This window comes from Lepus europaeus, chromosome 2 (genome assembly GCF_033115175.1).
Source record: "Lepus europaeus isolate LE1 chromosome 2, mLepTim1.pri, whole genome shotgun sequence".
Lineage (NCBI taxonomy): Eukaryota > Metazoa > Chordata > Mammalia > Lagomorpha > Leporidae > Lepus > Lepus europaeus.
Window position 1 is genome coordinate 92,868,110 of NC_084828.1, and position 20,792 is coordinate 92,888,901.

At 43.5% G+C, this 20,792-nt stretch overlaps 1 protein-coding gene across 1 annotated transcript in view; it reads right to left on the bottom strand.

The window, feature by feature from the left end:
- The window catches only part of MCF2L2 (MCF.2 cell line derived transforming sequence-like 2), a 256,883-nt gene that overhangs the window by 85,423 nt on the left and 150,668 nt on the right, over nt 1–20,792 (bottom strand). The window contains exons 14-15 of the mRNA XM_062210313.1: nt 17,269–17,360; nt 413–498 (exon numbers count right to left, since the gene is read on the bottom strand). Of these exons, the coding sequence (XP_062066297.1) occupies nt 413–498; nt 17,269–17,360 (178 nt within the window). The remainder of the gene's footprint in view (nt 1–412; nt 499–17,268; nt 17,361–20,792) is intronic.

Sequence of the window (20,792 nt, forward strand, 5' to 3'; positions counted from 1 at the left end):
TGGGCGTTCCCTCCCTAACCTAGGCTTTGTGAGCTGCACAACAACCACATGTATGCAAACACCTTCCTGTAGGTAAAATTAGCATTACATTTGCCTAAGTTGTGTCTTTGGGGAACAGAAAGCCTTTCAATGTGTTTAAACCAATAATTAAAGTAATAATCAATATGACTTTACCTGTAGTCTCCTGGTAATCCAGTTTTGGAAGCACTGGGCCTGTGCTTTGGTTTATAAGATGTCATTTTCAGTTCTTTTGCTTACCTGCTTTTGTGAGATTCATGAGTTTTGTTCTTGGGTACATAAATGAAGTTTATAGAAAAAGACTGTGATTTTTACCTGGGAACCGTCAGTGAGGAGGTTTAGGACAGGCTGCCCTGCCCTCTGCCCACCACCCCCATTGGGTCCGCAGCCTTACCTGCTGGGAGGAAGGCCCTGTCCAGTGTCCAGCTGTGCCCGCCCAGGGTCCTCCCCAGCATGGTGACATTCAAGTACTTCTTCATTCTGAAGTGAAAGAAATTGAGGTGAGGATTGATACTTTGGTGGCCTCTTCATCTCTGTGTTTTCCTTTCCCCCAGTTCCTCTGAGTTTGGTTTTGATTCTGATTGTCTGGATAAACAACATATGCAGGTTTCTCGTTCTGGACTTGCTTTCTGGGGCTCTCCCCTGCCATTCTGTGTCTGTTAGAGTTCACCACCTAGGCTTCCTCTGGGGATGTCAAAAACCTTCTGCAGAGCAGGTCTCCTTCCTTAGTCACGAAGAGCTATTCACATCTGCCTGCTCCTCTCACTGATTCATTAAAAAAGACTCAGGGTTTGAGCTAGAAGGGGCAGAAAAGAGATCACCGGTCTCAACATCTCCTTTTTTGGATGTAAAATCAAGGTCTGAAGAAGTTGTGACTCGCCCTGGGCCACAAAGAGCTAGAGATGAGGTAAGCCCGGTGCTGGCTTCCCCAGACTGCTGACCCCAAGCTCCGCCCATTCCCCCACTTCCTTGAGCAGCTGGTTCTCCAGGTGGTGGGTAGGGGTGGTCACCAGAGAGGGTCCAAAGCCAGCTGGTGCTTGGAAGTTCTCCCATTTTCCAGCTGTGCGATCTGGGGCAAGCTCACTCTCTGCCTCTATTTTTCACCTAGAAGAAGGAGGCACTATCTACCCGCCCTGGCCCCTGGTGAGGATTAAATGAGAAAGTGTGTAGATACTTTGTCTAGTGCCTGCAAGGTAGGAAACATTCAGATGCTGGCTAATTATCCACTTCTTTCTAGTTAAAAATTTCATGATATCCTCCTCGCTATCCATACATTTTGCAAATTCACTTCATTGTTAAAACTGTATTTTCCTGAGATCAAATTGAGTAGGAGTCTTGCTTTTTTGAGAATTAAGTGCCTGGTGTTTCTCTAAAAAGAGCTGTGCCTATTTAATTTCTAGAAAACACTTCGTATAGATTCGCATACATGTGATATAAACGGCCTAGAAGGTGATAATGTGCTGAGAGTTTTAAGTTAATAAAGGGATGAATTCTTAGTGTGTCTTAGAAGATTTTTTTTTTTTTTTGAAGTGAAGATCATAAGTTTTTTAACCTGTGTTTGCCATTTAGGTTTCTCAATGAATCACCTTTTTACAAAAATTCTGGTTTTTCCCACCTTTGCCACTAGAACCATTCAAACAGTACTAATCATATTAATGCTTTAGCAAAATTACAGTGAATATTGATGAAAACCTGTCACCACTGTGCATGTCTGTGTGTGTGTGTGTTGTGTATAGACTCATCTCTAAAAAACAGAAACAATAATCCTTATGGATTATTATCCCTCATTGTTAGGTCTGGAATAGCTCGGGGCTCGTACCCCCAGAAAGGAGAGAAGGAAAAAGGAGTCAGAGACCGACCTCAACAGAGACAGGTTGCTTTATTGTGCTTTATTGGAAGCAAAGAGGTTGGCGACGGTCTGTTCTTGTGATGGGGGGGCATGCAAAAGGCAGCTGGCAGAAGAGTAGGGGCTCTTTGAGGTCGGAAATTTCCCTCTGATGTGTTTCATAGCTGCCCTGTGCAGCTTATCTGCTTTGCCATTCGCGTTGCAAGGAGTTGAGAAGGGGCTGTTTAGGCACCAAGGATGAGGAAATGGGGAGGAGGGAGAAAGGGAAGAGAGGAAAGGCGCAACAAGTCCTTTACTCATGGTAAAATTTTTTATTATTGATCATGTATTTTTAGAGAACCAAATACCTAAGATTTTAGTTACTTTAGGTTTAGAAGCCTAATTTCTATGAAGTAATTTAAATTAAAATTAATTTTTTTTTAAAATTTACCTGAGAGGCAGAACAGAAGAAGACAGAACTCCCACACAGTGATTGACTCCTCAAATGCCCACAAGGGCTAGGGCAGGCCTGAGGCCAAAGCCAAGAGCAGGAGCATAATCCAGCAATCTAGCTGTCCCACGTGGTGGCAGGAACCCAATCACGTGAGCCAACACTACTGCCTCTCAGTGTCAGCATTTTAAAAAAATATTTATTTGAAAGGCAGAGTTACAGAAAGAGAGAAGGAGAGAGAGACCTGATCTTCCATCCATAGGTTCATTCCCCAGATTGGGTGGCAGGAGCCCAAGCACTTGGGCCATCTTCAGCAGCTTTCCCAGGCACATTAGCAGGGAGCTGAATTGGAAACAGAGGAGCCAAGACTCGAGCCGGAGCTCATATGGGATGCTGGCATTGCAGGCTCCATCATGCCAGCCCCAGCTTCTGCACTATTAGCAAAAGCTATAGTTAGCAGTCAGAAGCAGACATGAAATCCAGGCACTCCAGTCAGGGCAAACTTAAGTGACGAGAGAGTAAGTCATTTACACAGGAACAAAATATAAATCAGTGAGTGAATAAATACTTGATTGTAACTTGTCCATTCTGAAAAAGCACTCCCATTTCAAAGTTTTTCTTTTTCAGGTGGGGTTTATTGGTGTGTAAGTTACTCTTGATGAAATTAGATTTTTATATGTATGTTTTGTTGTGTTCTAACACACATGTACAGCCACAAAACCGCCACCATCAAGATATAGAATATTTCTAGCCCTCCCAATTCCCTTAGATTCCTTGCAGTCACCCCAGCTCCCGGCAACCACTGCTCTGACTTCTGTCCTTATAGTTTTGCTTTTTCCAGGATGCCATGTATATGGAATATGTAGCCTCAATTTTTTTTAAATGTTTATTTATTTGAGAGGCAGAGAAACAAAAAAAAGAGAGAGTCCCCATCTGCTGGTTCACCCCCAGATAAACACAACTGCCAGGGGTCTGAAGCTGGGAGCCTGGAACTCAATCCAGGTCTCCCCCATGGAGGGGAGAAGCCCAATGACTTGAACCTGTTGCCTTCCAGGGCTTGCACTAGCTGGAAGCCAGAACCAGCAGCTGAAACCAGGAGTTGAACCCAGGTACTGCAAAGTAGGACACCTAACCAGCATCTTAACCACAAGGCCAAATGCCTGTCCCACAGTAAGCTGCCTTCTGCTGGCTTCTATCACTGATCGCAATGCTCTTGTGATACATCCCCAGCGCTGCCTCCATCTGCAGTCAAGTATTTTTATTGCTGAGTAGTATTCATCATTATGGGCATCCTACAATTTGTATAAACTTTTCAAAAAATATTTTTAATGGTACACTAGAAATATTTAAGCTTTATGCCTCAGATTATGGTTGTGTACAACCAAGCAGGCTCACTCTCATCTTCTTTGCAAGGGGACTTCTCAGTCATTCCTTTATCTAGGTAAAGTTCATCCTTCAACTTCTTTTTTTGTTTGTTTGTTTTTAAAGATTTATTTGTTTATTTGAAAAGCAGAGTTACAGAGAGGGAGGGGAGACAGAGATCATCTATATGCTGGTTTACTCCCCAAATGGCTGCAAAGGCCGGAACTGGGCCAGTCCGAAGTCAGGAACAGGAGTTTCTTCCGGATCGCCCATGTGTGTGCAGGGGCCCAAGGATTTGGGCCTTCTTCCGCTGTTTTCCCAGGTTCATTAGCAGGGAGCTGAGTCAGAAGTGGAGCAGCCACTTTACCTGCTATACTACAGCACTGCCAGCCCCTCACCCTTAAACTTAATTTGCAAGGAAACTTTATGTTTACTCATTAAATCTCCCTTAAAAATACTTTCGCAAGAGGGCCTTTTCTGAATCTATACTCCCTTTTGTGAGCATGTAAAATAACTCATTTTAAAAAATTAATTTAAACCTGACTTATAGAGCCTAAGTGATGTCTGCGGTTGGCGAGCTGCTAACAGTACAACCACAGGCCTCTGTCTGCACTCAGAAAACACGCAGGGGATTGTTGCTTTAGCGTTACCCACAGTGCTGACCACAAAGGCAGCAACTTTAAAATGTTCAGTGGACAAGAACGCCACGGGTATTTAGTCTTTCTTGTAGGTGTCTTGTAGATGTCTTCCCAAATCTGGTATCATTTCCCAGAAAGCAAGCTCATAAAGATGTGGCTGGGATACCAGTGCTGCCAACTCAACTCTAAAATAAACTGGCCATCTCACATTCTAAGATTATGCATTTTTTCCCCTTTTAAAATAGGATGTCAGGTTGGGTGTTTGGCCTATTGGTTAAGAAGCTGCTTGGAACACCAGCTTCCCAAACTGGATTGTCCGGGTCTGAGTCCTGACACTGCTCCCAACTCCAGCTTTCTACGAATGCACACCCTGGGAGGCAGCAGGTGAAGCTCCAGTGGCCGGGTCTCTGCAGTGATGTGGGAGACCCAGACTGAGCTCCTGGCTCTGCCTTCTATCTGGCCCAGGCCCAGCTGTTGCAGGCATTTGAGGAGGGAACCAATGAATGGGACCTCTCCCTGTCTCTCTGCTTATCAAAATAATAATAATAATAATAATAATAATAAAATAAAACAGGATGTCATTCTAATAAGAAACTAAATGTTACTTCCCTTTATTATATACTCATATAACTGACTCATGAGTCAATATACAAAAGTAAGAACCAGCCCCAGGATTCAAATTCAAACTAACCCAGCTATTTTCACAACACTTCCAAAGCTCTTTCTCCACATTTTCTTTGTAAGATGGAACTAACGCATACGGTTACAGTCACATCGTATCCTTTCGCATTTCCTCATCCAGCACGGTAATACATCTGAATTACATACTGGACTTTGAACTTTGGTCTTACTCATGGTTGGATCCCCAAAGGTAACACTGGGCTTCCATAAAGACTGCCCACTTTTAGTAACCTCCTGTCATTGTAAAGCTTGCTTCTGATTGTAAAATGAATTGTGCTCCTTCCAGCTCTATGGGATCTGTTGTTTACAGGGTGCTCTGTAAGAGTCTTATTTCATAATAACCTAGTGATGGAAGAATAACAATGACTCAAGACCTGGATTTGGACTTTGTCACATTTTACGCTAAATGATGACGTCTAATTTACAGGCTTTGTCAAGCCCTCACAAACTTGCCAAAATGCCTGGCTCAGAGTTGTGGCCATCCAGGTTCCTGCTGCCAAGAAGCTGGTGGGCTCTTGTAGAAGTCCTCTGCCAAACAGGCCTGATGGAACAGGACACCAGGACCGCTGGGGATGAGCGGGAGGGAGGGATCTGCAGCAGGTCTGGGAACTGCCTTAAGGAGAGCCTGTGTTATGTTAAGCTTTGCACAGAGTAGTGTGTCCCAGTGCAGTGGCTTTCACGGTCTGACCACAACCCACAAGAACATTTACATCATCATCATCACACACACACACACACACAACACTCTTCATATTGTAGCTGATGTGATATTCTCTAGTTTCAAATTACACTACCCCTTTTTGTCTGTTATTTTTATTTTTAAATGCTAGTGAACCCACCAAATTGAGTTCAATGTCTCCATTGTAACCCATAATCTGAAAATGTCTTATAGAGCGAAAAGAACACAATCTTAGATATAAGAGTAGGAATTAATTCCTGGCTTACTTTTTTTATTTAAAAATAGCCTAGGGCAAGCCTCCTACATCTCAGTTCTCTCATCCATAAAATAGGGGTAATCAAATCAACAGCACAGCCTTGCTGTAGTGATTAGACAGTGTGTTAAAATGCTTAGCACAAAGAAGAGCACAACAAGTGACATTTATGGTTGCGTCTTTAAGATCCACCCTACAGGGACTGAATGGCACACTGCCTAACCCTCATAAATACCAGGCAATAGTTACCTGCTCAAGTATGACAGGGAGCCCTGTTTCTCATTAGTTGTGAGATGTTAACCAAGTAATTTAATCTCCCTGTGCCTCTATGTTCTTCAGTGTAAAATGATGAGATGGTTGGTTTGGCTGTGAAAATGTCCCTCTGCTTACAATATATAATATCAAGACAAGCGCTATGGCTTCTGATTTTGAGACGAAAGCTGAAACTCAAAGAAGTTCTGGGAAAAACTGAAATCACACTTCCTGAAAGCTCCGGGAGGAAGAGGCTGTATGAGCCTGCGATAGCACTGTGGCACAGTGGGTCACGCCGCTGCCTGGGGCACCTGCCTCCCACACTGGAGTGCTTGGGATGGAGTCCCACCTCTACATCCAACCCAGCTTCCTACTAATGCACACCCTGGAGGCAGCAGATCATGGCTCAAGTACTTAGGACCCTGCTACCACATAAGAGACCAGCATGGAGTCTGGCTCTTGGCTTGGCCCACCCCTAGCCATTGCAGAGCTTTGGAGTACAGACCAGTGAGAAAGATCTCTATCCATCTATCGTCTATTTAACTGCCTTTCAAAGAAATGAATAAACTAAAAGCAATAGTGGACCAAGCAAACTGACCCAGACCAACCTACCAATGGCTGCTGATTCTTTATGAGCCATATAACATGATACCTTTTTAAACCAGAGAAATAGTACTTGTGAAATCATCCTGTCCCCTTGGTAGCTCATGACAAGAGCCTCGGGTGATCACTGACGTCATAAATAAGAGTGTAAATTGTTAAATCAACAACAGAAGTCTCTGCATTTGCTCCCCATGTAAAACCTTTGTCCTTAATGTGTTGAACTATGAGAATTAACAGTAAAACAAGTCTTAAAACAGTACTTTATACTTTGTATATCTGTGTGGGTGCAAACTCTTATAATCTTTACTTAGTATAGAGTTGATCTTCTGTATATAAAGATAATTAAAAATGAATCTTAATGAAGAATGGGATGGGAGAGGGAGTAGGAGGTGGGATGGTTTGGGAGTGGGAGAGTGGGTATGGGGGGAAGAACAGTTATAATCCAAAAGCTGTACTTATGAAATTTATATTTATTAAATAAAAGCTTTCTATAAAAAAAAAAAACAAAGAAAAAAAAGAAGACCTATGCAAAAAAAAAGTCATTTCATGTACAGGAGGGTGGGGCTGTCCCAGCCAGCGGTGCTGCAGAAGGGGACCCACTCACAAACCACCCCCTGGAAAGCCCGTCAGGCTGGCCAGCCCCTCCCACTTTACAGTCATGATAGCCGGAAGGAGAAAGGTGGCAATGGAAAAGGGCAGGCTGGGAACTGTTCTATGTCTGGCCACAGCCCTCACTCCCTGTCGCCGCCCTACCTCTCTCTGGGTTCAACAGGACACGGGCCAACATGCAGAATCTCCAGTAGCACCTGGAATGTGACCTTCTCACGGCTTCTCAACAAAGTTACATAATCTAATTGGGCAGCTTACCTGTGTTGTGAAGAAATAGTGCTGGTAAAATTGGAAAAAACAGATAAGTACCCAGCCTGAAGGGATGTTGCAAAAAAAAAAAAAAAAAAAGTCACTTCAACTTCTCTGAAGAACACACAAATCTTTGTAAACTTGTATTTTGAAAAAATATCAATAGCCAATTTTAAGTTAATCATTTCAATGTTCTTTTTTTTCTTCCTTAAAGGAGGGATAACAAATTTTGAACGGAATTAGTCTTCCCTTGAAACTAAGTGATTTTCCTTTCTGATTTTAGGAATGTGTGGAAAGCAATTTCAGTTCCAAATCTTTTAAGGCAATGTCTCTGGTAATTTGAGGTGAAAGTATTATTAACTATTGTATCACATTTCTTACAGAGAGGGGAAAGGTAAAGCAGAGATCAAGGGTTTGTCGCACCGTCTCCATTTAAAGTGCACAGATATTGAAGCACTGACAGTTTCACATTTTCTGGCAATGTGAATTAATTATGGAAATTATGAAAAAATGCCACATCGAGTTATGTCAAGCAAGAATCACTGAATAATTACCAGAAACTTCCCTACCAAGTGGGGGTTGGGGGAAGGCAGTGGGACAGAAGGGAGAGGAAATCTCTCCAAAGGGTATCCACCTGCAGCCTGGGGCCAGGGTGGTCTGAGACACACCCCGGAGTGGAAACTCCAGCCTTCGCAGGGGGCTCTTGGCTGCTGCGGAAAGAGGAGACCCTCTTTTTTTCAGACTCAGCGGGTTCTGACATGGAGAAGAGGAAGGACTTTGCAGAAGCAGGCCCCACCTGGAGCCTGTCCCGAGCGGATTCCTTGCAGCAGGATTGCCTGCTTGGCTCCATCACACTGGCCCTTCCCAGTTGCTTCACCCCCTGCCCTTCACTGTCGCTGCCCGTGTAAGCCACTGCTGAGAGGTTCCTTTCCACTTGTGGGCAGTCGGCTGCCTGCCCTCCACGTTTGCTGTGCCTGAGCCGGTCTCTGGCCTCTGATCCAGACCCACTGCGGGGAGGGCGTTCCAGGACAGAGAGGAGAGAGGAAGGCGGAGGACATTTTAAAGGCTGAAGCCCCACGAAAGGCAAGGGCAGGCCTGAGGAACAGGCGTAAATGGGCTGAGGCCTTGTGGACATCCAAAATGACTCCAGAAGATATGGGAATGGGTCCTAAAGGCAAATTTTGCCTATTTCAAAATTGTCCCATGGTGCCTTTTATCTTAGATCTTGAATTCCCAGCAAGTATTGTTAGTAATTACTTCAACTTTGTGATGGTTAAATGGACTTTTATAGGCTGAACTAATACGCAACACTTCTAATATTTCATTTATGGTAAAATGTTTTCTTAAAAAACTGACTGCAAACATTGCTTACAAATGAGTTGCAACTCTATAATTCTGTTTAAAATATCAGAAAGTAATGAATATTTTTCTCATTACCAAACCAAGAAACTGTAAAGAAATGTGCCAGAGACATTGAAAGGAAGTTACCCATGCATCTTAAATGTTCTCAGGCTTTTTGTTTTCATGTGATTTTAACCTCAACTCATGAATCTAATTGTTAACTTATCTGTAAATATTAACTCGTCAATGAAATTACAAATCAAAAAAGTGCTTTACTAAGCTAGTCTTTGTAGTGGTAAACTCAGTCCCTAAGCAGGTTCACGAATTTCCATGTAGCTGTGAGACTGATGGGTTGACTCATCTCCTATCACGGGTGTGGGGACTGTTGCATCCTCTTGCACAACACCAGTCCCACTCGTAAGAGGGTATAGGTTGCTGGACGGCTCACAAGGCGGGACTCGGCCTCCAGGAGTCCTTCCTTCTGCCTGCTCCTCCTGCCTGTTTTTTTCTGGGCCAACAAATTGATCCCATGAGGAATCTAAGATGCTAACCCCGAATGTGTCGTCCATATCTTCCTTTCCCTCCCTATTAAATCTTTCCCCTGAACTTCTCTGCCTTCATTTACTCCTTCACTCACCGAACTTTCTCTGAGAGTGTAATGTGTTCTGGGCACTGAGGAGAATATTTGGGTCATAGGGTATGACTTCTGCCCGTCTCCCTTTTTGCAACTGCCTCTAGAAGGCTCTCACCACGGAAGCTTCGCCTAGTTGGTGACAACCGCCGCCCGTGGGTCAGCCTGCCTGCCTTCCTCTAGTCAGCTCTTCCCTGGCCAGCACAGTCATCTTTTCTTTTAACATTTAAAATTTTGTATTACATATACTTTTATTTATTTATTTATTTTATTTGAGAGGCAGAGGCAGAAAGAGAGAGAGAGAGGAGGGGAGAGAGAGAGAGAGAGAAAGAGAGAGAGAGACCCTCCCTCCACTGGTTCACTCTCCAGATGGCCGAAACAGCCAAAGCTGCGCCAATCCAGAGCCAGGAGCCTCCTCCGGGCCTCCCAAGTGGGTGCAGGGGCCCAAGCACTTGGGCCATCTTCCACTGCTTTCCCAGGCCATAGCAAAGAGCTAGATTGGGAGAGGAGCAGCCAGGACTCGAACCGGTGCCCATATGGGATGCTGGCACTGCAGGAAGTGACTTCACCTGCTACACCACAGCAACGGCCCCACAGCGCAGTCATCTCAACACACAGGTGCCCTTTCTTCCTGCCAACAATCTTCAAGCCAAGCTTCAAGTAACCCGTCTCTGTTCTACCTTCCCGGCATTCTTGAACTGTTCTAGAGTAGCCTGTGCCCCTTCAGACTTCTCAGACTCAATACTTGTCCCATTCTGGAATGTCTTTCTCTGTCTTACCCACCTTTCAATGCTGTATTTATTTATTCATTTATTTATTTTAGAATTATTTTATTTATTTGAAAGACAGAGTTACAGAGAGAGGCAGAGCCAGAGAGAGAGGTCTTCCATCCACTGGTTCACTCCCCAAATGACCACAACAGCCAGAGCTGAGCTGGTCTGAAGCCAGAGCCAGGAGTTTCTTCCAGGTCTCCCACACGGGTGCAGGGCTCCAAGGAATTGGGCCATCTTCTACTGCTTCCCCAGGCCATAGAAGAGAGCTGGATCAGAAGAGGAGCAGCTGGGAATTGAAATGACGCCTATATGGAATGCCAGCGCTGCAGACTGGGGCTTTAACCCACTGCACCACAGCGCTGGCCCCTGTATTTATTCTTGAAAGGTGAGTTCAAATGCCACCCCATCTGAAAACCATCTCCAGTAGCCTTATTATGAACTGGTTCCTTCAACCCTCTAACACATTATGCTCTTTCACTATAAGTGTGCCATTCTGCTTTCTGTTATAAATTATTGGGAATAATTATTGTTTCCCTTATTAAACCTGTCAGTTTCCTGAATTTAGACCCAATGATAGAATTGCTTTCTTGTGAGCCCATAGCAATTGCTTTAGTATATCTTAAATTGAGTGGCAAGTGCTTGGTGCAGTTTAAGACATTGCTTGGCATGCCTATGTCCCATATGGGAGTGCCTGATTTAGAGTCCTAGCCTACTCCTAGGAGGCAGCTCAAGAACTTGGGTCCTGGGGCCGGCGCAGTGGCATAGCAGGTAAAGCTGTCGTCTGCAGCACCAGCATCCCATGTGGGTGCCAGTTTGAGTCCTGGCTGCTCCACTTCCAATCCAGCTCTCTGCTATGGCCTGGGAAAGCAGTAGAAGATGGCCCAAGTCCTTGGGCCCCTGTACCCACATGGAGAACTGGAAGAAGCTTCAAATTGGTGCAGCTCCAGCCAATGCAGCCAACTGAGGAGTGAATCAGTTGAGGAGACCTCTCTCTCTTTCTCTCTATCTCTCTCTGCCTCTCCTTCTCTCTGTGTGTAACTCTGACTTTCAAATAAATAAATAAATCTAAAAAAAAAAGAAGAAGAAGAACTCGGGTCCCTGACACCCACATGGGAGACCTGCTTAGAGTTTCTAGCTCCTGGCTTTAGCTGGCCCAGTCCTGGCTATTGTAGATATTTGGAGAGTGAACTAGCACATGGAAGATCTCTCTCTCTCTCCACTTCAAATAAAATAAAAATAAAGTACAAAAGTTACCAAATTCTAAACAAATATATAAAAGTAACCAACCAACCAGCATCAAATGTGTGTAGTATGTGTTGTGTGTGTGTGTGTGTGTGTATCCCCCAGCCAAATGGGACCCATAAAATATTTCAGTCAAATATCAAGGCCAACAATGATTTTTTTTTTGACAGGCAGAGTGGACAGTGAGAGAGAGAGACAGAGAGAAAGGTCTTCCTTTGCCGTTGGTTCACCCTCCAATGGCCGCCACGGCTGGCACGCTGCGCTGATCCGAAGCCAGGAGCCAGGTGCTTCTCCTGGTCTCCCATGCAGGGGCAGGGCCCAAGCACTTGGGCCATCCCCCAATGCACTCCCGGGCCACAGCAGAGAGCTGGCCTGGAAGAGGAGCAACTGGAACAGAATCCGGCGCCCCGACTGGGACTAGAACCCGGGGTGCTGGCGCCGCAGGCAGAGGATTAGCCTAGTGAGCCGCGGCGCCGGCCCCAACAATGATCTTAATGCTATTCCCTTTTTTCTTATTCAGCTCCCTCAGCAAAAATTCATTCTTGCAGCTTAACAGAAACACCACCTCACTCTCCTAACTTTTACTTTTTCTATTAACCTAAAAGATCCAGGTCTAACTTAATGAGTTCTCCTTTATCCTAAGTCCTCCTGGCTTATGAATGTAGCCTCTGGGACACTGTAACCAAGAGTGTCCTTTGTACCACCCACATTCTTGTCACCAAATATGCAAGTTACAAATTCAGATTCCTGTACCCCACCCCAACCTCCTTAAATGGAATTTGTCAGGATGGAGCCTAGAAATCTACGTTATCTAATAAATTTCTCAGGATGGCAGCACATAGGAAACTTTGAGAACCTTTATTCTAGAAAGTCTTCAGAGAGCTTGGTTTGGGCCCCAAGAATCTAGTAAAGTCCCTGACTTTCCTACTCACCCTGACACTGAACAGACTTCAAATAGCGTCAAAGATAGGCTTTGATAAAGGAAATGTATTCCATATATTTCATATAGTTCTTTGGCTGAGAAACAGGAAACATAAATGAAAACTTTGCAGATTCAAAGCAATGAGAAGAAAAGGAATTGAATTTGGCCCCTGATCTGTTATCATTTGGCAAAAAGGTACACGTTGGCTATCAGGGGAATTCCACGGAAGTCCTGAAACTGACCTTCCTTTGACTTCTTCCCATCTTTTACATAGGACATTCTGCCCATAAACATAGGATCCACTGAGGAGCTCAAATTCACTGACCAGCTACGTGGAAGGCATTTGTAAAAATGTTTTCAACTAACTGTTTTATTTATTTTTTAAGATACCATTTCAAATGTACAGTACAGTCAGAGGCTTAATAGCTATACTAAATAACAAGTTCAACAAAGAAAAAGTTAAAATGACCATAGTTCAACAGGAAAATAGGCAAGAGCTATCCACAATAATCAAATGAAAAGGCGTTCAACTTCTCTCTTTAGAGTAAATCTTAAAATAGCTACAAATCATTAAAACTGTAGTAGTATCGTGCATGGTATCTTGCTGGGTGCTCCCACATCTCTCTCATTTTATTGGGAAACTGTTACTATCTATCCCCATTTTGCAGAGGAGGACATTTAGGGGGTAGAGATCAAGTAAGCAGATTAACTAGATAGCTAGACAGGCAGAGACGTAAACTGCTGGAATAGCCATCTGTGAGTTTCCAATTCTGGCTCCAGCATTTGTTAACTGTATGACTCCTGGGCAGACTCAGCTTCTCTGGGTCTCCCCGGCACTGCTGGTAAAGCAGAGGAAGCACCAGCTTCACAAGGCACGGAGGACCGGAGGCCGGATCAGACTCATCCAGCACATGGCACAACACTCCCCTCACCTCTCCAGGTCCCCTCCAGCCCTTGCTTTTTTTTTTATAAAAAGTTTTTATTGGGGATTTTGTTTGCTCAGAAGCTGAAAAGGCTTCTGCCACTTTAAATGACTTTAATCGATGCAGAGCAGCGCTGTTAGCTCTTCCTGTGTTACCTGTGGGTCACATTTGGGAAAAGGAAATTCTCATCAGACTTCCCTTCCAAAGGAACTGTGATGTGAGCAGCCCGGGCAAGCAGCTCCTGTGAGTCACGCTCTCAGCTTCCAGCTGGTGACGTGAGGAACAGGAAATAGCCTCACGGCCCCTGCCAACAAACCACTGTGTAGCTCTCCCATTGCCGGGCTTTCCCAGACAGCAGGCTGAGCACAGGGCAGCTCCATTACCAGAAGGCCCTGGGGACAGTCTACTGCCCCGTTGAGTTTAGCTGTCAAGTTCCTAGAGCTGGCGCAGCAAGGAATACCCTCCAGAGAAGAGGGATCGCCCCTTTTTAGCAATGATTTCTCTGATGATGATCACACCAAGCCGTGATTTTAGATACAAGAAGTGTCGGTGACTCTGACAGCTGTTGTTGGCTGCCTCTTCTCTGAGTTTTTACTCTTGAGGGCAAAGGGTGGCATTTATCACAACGCCGTGATTCATTTTATCACACTGGCTGTGACTTCATTTCATCTTTGGGCTCCAGGCATAAGGCCAAAAGGATGTCAGAACTGTCACTCTCAGTCAGAGACATCCTCTTTTTTTTTTTTTTTTTTTTTTTTGCCAGGCAGAGTTAGACAGTAGAGAGAGAGAGAGACAGAGAGAGAGTTACAGACAGTGAGAGAGAGAGACAGAGAGAAAGGTCTTCCTTCCGCTGGTTCACTCCCCTAATGGCCACGATCTGAAGCCAGGAGCCGGGTACTTTCAGTTTCCCATGTGGGTGCAGGGGCCCACGCACTTGGGCCATCCTCCGCTGCCCTCTCAGGCCACAGCAGAGAGCTGGACTGGAAGAGGCGCAACCAGGACTAGTACCCAGCGCCCTAACTGGGACTAGAATCTGGGGTGCTGGTGCCACAGGCGGAGGATTAGCCAAGTGAGCCACGGCACTGGCCAGAGACATCCTCTAACCAGCCTGGTCATAAGTCCTGGGCAGTGGCCACAAAACAAGCAGCAAAGATCCTTCTTTATGTTAGTCAACAACCTGGTCCTCTGCAAACATAAATTTAAAACTTTGCCTTCAATCTACCTTTCTCTTCCTAGTTTTCTTATCTATTTTAGAATAATGATTTCCCTGGTTATACTAACCAACTGCTGAGATACTAATTGCATTTACTGGTTCTAAATTAATTTCTTTCTAAGTCTAGGATTTGAGGAGTTTGTGAAATCCACTTTCTTCCTACCCATGACGTTCACGACTCTGTGAATTCTGCCTACATTTCTTCTCATAGCCTTGGTCTAAAGAAGCAAAAGTTTGACCAGTCTCTACTTCTACCTGGCTTCCTCCTCCACCTTGACTGTACAAATATGTGCTGTGTGGGAGAAGCCCTTCATTAAATATACACACAGAACAGGAAAGGAAAAAAAAAAAAAAAACAAAGGAAGCCTAGAAAGACTATTTTAACACGCACCTCCTCAGTACCCACATTCTTGGTGATCTGCCTAAACACAGAGGGAGAGAGCATGTTAGCAGGAAGGCTCAGAGTCTGAATGAAACAACGGCCCAGCAGAAGGAGAAAGAAACCAACCGCCTGGTCACAGCCTCTTGGATTCTACTCAACAGTTTCCATGACAATAGGCCCCTGATTCTATTCCCACCCCTACTCCTGCATTATTGGCTCTCTCTCTTTTACAACAAACAACAGAATTTTATATTTGTTGTCACATTTATTGAAATAACTAACTCTAGTTTAGAGTCACATAAATCCTCGAGTGCTTCAAACTCTCCTGGAATCTTTCTAAAACGTGCAGGTCAGAAATATGCTGTTGCCTGAAGATGGGCCAAGTGTGTCACAGAGACATGAAGTGGCTTCAGGTTACATCATAGTTAACAGGAGGCACACGAGTTCAGGGACCAGATCTGAGCTTTAGTGCACAAGACAGAGTCCTCACCTTCGGAGATGATGTCTTCTCAGAAAGCTGGGTGGGGAATAGAACGTGACAGTCACTTTGAAGGTGACAACAGTCGAACTCTGTTACTGTCCTTTTGTGATTCCTGGACTTTATGAGTGTCAAGTCGAATGATGACTCATTATGCTCCTGCATTTCAAAATACTACTCTTTTCTTTTTTAAATGGCTGCTCAAGATAGTGTGAGATTTCAAACTGTTTCCTTACTCAAGAAGACATGGTATGGGCTGGCATTGTGGCACAGCAAGTTATGCCTCTGCTTGAGATGCTGGCATCCCATTCCAGAGTGCCTAGTGACTCTACTTCTCATCCAGCTGCCTGCTAATGTGCCTGGGGAGGCAGCAGGTGACAGCCCAAGTGCTTGTTCCTCTGCCAACCATGTGGGAGACCCAGATGGAATTTATGACTCCTGGCTTCAGCTGTTGTGGCTATTTGGGGAGTGAACCAGCAGATGGAAGATCTCTTTCTCTCTCTCTCTCTCTGCCATTCTGCCTTTCATTTAGGTCTTTTTTTTTTCCCCCAAAGTGTCTTGGCTTTCCACGCCTAAAATACTCTCATGCGCTCTTCAGCCAGATCCGAATGTCTTAAGGGCTGATTCTGAGGCCAGAGTGCTATTTAGGACATCTGCCATTCTATGAGTCTGCTGTGTCTCCCGCTTCCCATGATGGATTGTCTCTCCCTTTTTGATTCTATCAGTTAGTATTAGCAGACACTAGTCTTGTTTGTGTGATCCCTTTGACTCTTAGACCTATCAGTATGATCAATTGTGAAATGAAGTTGGTCACTTGGACTAGTGAGATGGCATTGGTACATGCCACCTTGATGGGATTGTATTGGAATACCCTGGCACATTTCTAACTCCACCATTTGGGGCAAGTCCGATTGAGCATGTCCCAAATTGTACATCTCCTCCCTCTCTTATTCCCACTCTTACATTTAACAGGGATCACTTTTCAGTTAAAATTTAAACACCTAAGAATAATTGTGTGTTAATTACAGAGTTCAACCAATAGTACTAGAACAAAAAAAAAAATACTAAAATGGTAGCTGCTATTATTCTTATTTGACAGATGAGAAACTGAAATTTACAGCAGTCATGCTTTTTAAACTCAGGTCTTTCTGATTCCAAAGCTTACATTTTTGAACTTTAACTTTCATTGTAAAATAAATGCATGAAGTTGCAAAGAAATAGACAAGGAAGTTCCTTGTTCGTTTTCTCCAACCTTGTCCAATGTTAACATCTTATACAGCTATAGTATAATATCAAGACTAAGAAATTACCATTGCGTAATCCACAGAGCTGATTCAGAGTTCACAGTTACTCATGCACTTGCATAGTATGTGTATGTTTATACAGCCCTATACAGTTTTATCACACTCCACTGATTTTAAATGCAAAATCAGGTTATAGGAATGAACGAATTTCCTTCCCCCCTCTATAGAACTGTCTGTACCAGGAATTGTAATAAAACAATTATATAGATGACCAAACAGTCTTTATTTCTAGTTTCAGTTAAGAAAGAAGAAAAAAAAAAGCATCCTACTCAGCTCAACTCTTATGAGCAACAGTTTGTGCCACGTGCCTTTACGGGCACATCTTCTGGAACTGATGAGGGATATAGTAGGGGAACATGGTTTGTTGACATTGATAATTAGGAAGGCAATCCTCCCTCATGTCAGAGATTTCTTTCAGTAATAGAAAAGTGATCTTTACCTTGACTCCAAATTTAGTCCGATCAGCATCCTTATCCAGTGAATTCAAATCTGCCTCTGTACGAAGTTCCTCAGATGTTCTCTGGGGAGGAGCTAGATGGACCAAAAAAATCTGCCATTAATTCAGTTCTTTGACCTAAGTTATTCAGAGCTCTTCTCCTGACATGGGCACAAGTCTAGGCTATGTTGATGCAGCTGGCTAGCAAGGGTTAATTGATGCAGCCCAGTGATTTCCTAGTTAGTAAATGAATTCAGAGTGATGGAGAGATTTAGACAACAGTCTTTGACCATTGAGTTAAGAAACAAAAGTTACATTCAATATCACATAAACTATCAAACTACAACAAATAGGCTAATATAGCATGGTAAAAATGATAGAGTTTCCATCATTCCTAGTTTTAAAGCCCAGTTAAAAAGCCACTTTCTTCATGCAGTATCCCCTATTACAAACTTCATGGATTCTCTTACCCATTGCTGAATTAGAATGCATCATTTATACTCTATGATACTGCACTTGACATTGTTTTTGGAATTGAAAACTAAATTCTAGGTACTTCATTTCACTGAATATATCTTCCCATTGCAAAAATAATTCGTACTTACTATAGAAAATTTGAAAAATACTAAAATCTTACTATTTAAACACAATCACTTTGTATATTCCTGTAGTCCTCTTTAAAATGCTCTTTTTCTCTCTTTTTACACATAAGCAACACTGTACTATGACTCCATAAGGGGATGCTCTAGGCAGAAGGAGTAGCTGCTAGTCTGATTACATGACGACTGGATTCCAGAATTGACAGAACATTTTTATTAGTACATCAGATGACCTTCCAATCAGTTGGCTGAGTCAAGGAAATGGGCTGTCTTGCTCTTGCTCTGTTCTGTCAGTCACTCTACCCCTATTCTTTCCTTCCCACAGGGTCCTCAGACACCTGGTCGGGCTTCCTGGTCCCTGGGTACTAAGACTGGGACTTGGGGAGAAGCCCAGAGTAGGCCTGGAAGCTTCCTAACCCACTTTATCAGTTTTACCCAGTATTGCTGCTGACCGCCCCAAGGAAAATCACAAGGGGTTATCTGAATTCTTTTTTGTCACGTGACCATCATAATCCTTGTGTATACAATTCCCTTGGAAAACCCACAGGATACATATGATTAACTTAAGGCAGGATTTGTGCATTTCTCGGTCCTATGACCAAAATGCCATCCATCCACCTAACCCCTCTAATATATCACCCTGGTTATTATCTGTGGCGGAGGTTGACAATCTGGCCTCCAGAGGCCTCCTTCCCCACCCTCAGAGTCCGTGAGCCACTGGGAGCAACCTGGGCGTCCTAGAGGTTTTTCACAGATGTTGACATCTGCAGTAAAGTCCACCATTTGCTACCCTAGATTATGTGATCACTGAAGCTACTTCACAATCACAGACAATCCTTTGGGCTCCCTATTCTCTGAGAGAGCGCTGGAAAATGAGTGACCCCAGGTGTTCATAATTCAATACTAGAAATGCATGAGCTTAATCAGTGACACTCATGACTGAGAAGCCCTTACCCATAGCCCTTACGGTGAAGTAGTTTTTAAAGGCAGGCTGCAGAAGCCATCCTGCCAGCGTTTGAACCTTGCTTCGTCTGTGAGGGAGACACAGGTGCTCAAAGTAATTTCTATGTCCATCAGTAAGGTGGGGACTCACGAGAAAGCCTAGAGTCATTATGGGGTTTAGTGAATTCATATGCATAAATTATATAGATCATGGTAAGTGCTCTACAGGTTTTAGCTATTATTATGGCCACATGTCATTAAAGATTTTTGTCTTACATTTCTTATAAACTTCAGAGACATTAAGTGTTGTATCCAAGGCACTTGCTTAACTAGACTCTGTGTGAGATCCTAGATCTCATCTCTAAGCTCCTCCATTCACTTTCCTCATACTGTGAAATATCATTGCTTATCTTGGCACAGACTCAGTTACTAAGGAATCAAACAAATGTGTTTGAAACCTGTCGGTGCCCTGGAAAACAAGAGTGTGGGTTTGTTCCATAAAATGAGCTAGTTGACTGACCAAGGTCAACAACAACTTGTTCAGACATGGTGAAGTTCTGTTGGGAAGGGGCATTATCCATTATGAAATCTTGTGTTTAAAAAAATCAATCTCCATCACTCTTGCTTTATTTACTTGTAACAAACATATGTCCCTTGAAACAATGAAAGAGACCAAGTCATAGAAGTGATCATGGTTTAGTTTGAGGAAAGATGAGAGGCCAGGAGAATCAAGTCCTATTTCCAACCATCCAAGAAGGGTATTTCCATGTGTGTTTGTCTGAAGTATGTGTGCATAAGTGTGCCTGGGTGTGCATGTATATATATGTATTGTATATGTGCTTGCATAGCAAATTTCAGAAAAGAAGTACATTAAACTATCACCAAGGATTATTTCTAAAAATGGAATATAAGATGGGAGACAGGGACTGTAAATTGTTCTAAATAGAGAATTACCAAAAAACCCATAATTTTCAGATAAACAAAAATTAAAAGAATTTGTTGCCAACAGGTGTCCCAACAAAAAGTGATAACTGAAGTTCTTTATCCTAAAGAAAAATGACACAAGATAGTAATCCAGTCTCCAATACAGGATAAAGAATACTGGAAATGGGAATAAGAGGGAAAAGTACAGAGGATGTGTATGTAGGCATATGGAACTATACTGCTGTATTATTTCCTATACAGGATACTCCAAAAAGTTCACTGAAAAATGTAGGTAAAGAGTGGGCATTTGCAGCAACAGCCAAGACACTGCCTGGGATGTCCATGTCCCATAACAGAGTGCCCAGTTCAAGTCCCAGCTTCTCTATTTCTGATCCAGCTTCCTGCTAATGAACATCCTTGGAAGGCAGCACAGTATGGCTCAAGTACTTGAGTTCCTGCCTCTCTCCATCTGTCTTTCAAATAAAATTGAATAAAAAGGAAAAGCAGATTGAAAAGATAAATTTATATTGTTGCAAAAATATTTGAAACCTGAATCTAGCACTGTGGCAAGCAGGTTAAGCTGCCACCTGCAATGCTAGCATTCTATATTGGAGTGCTGGTTTGAGTCCCAGCTGTTCCACTTGCAATGAAGCTCCCTGCTAGTGCCCCTGGCAAAGTACCAGAAAATGGCCCAGGTAGTTAGTTGGGCCTCTGCCATCCACATGGAAACCTGGATAGAGTTCCAGGCTCCTGGCTTCAGCTTGGGCCAATCCTGGCCATTGTGGCCATCTGGGGAGTGGATTAGTAGATGGAAGATCTCTTTCTCTTTCTGCCTTTCTCTCCTTCTCTCTGCCTTTCAAATTAAAAAAAAAAAAAAAAAAGAGAATCCTTAAAAAAATTGAGATCTGTGTATAATGTTTTAGTAGTATACATTTTCCATGAGTGTTTTGAAGACCCTTCATAGTTTTTATGAAGTATATAATACTAAGCCAACGGAGACTGGAGAAATTTCTGCAGAAATATCCAGGGGAAAATAATGCAAACAGGTATGCTAAGAAGTCA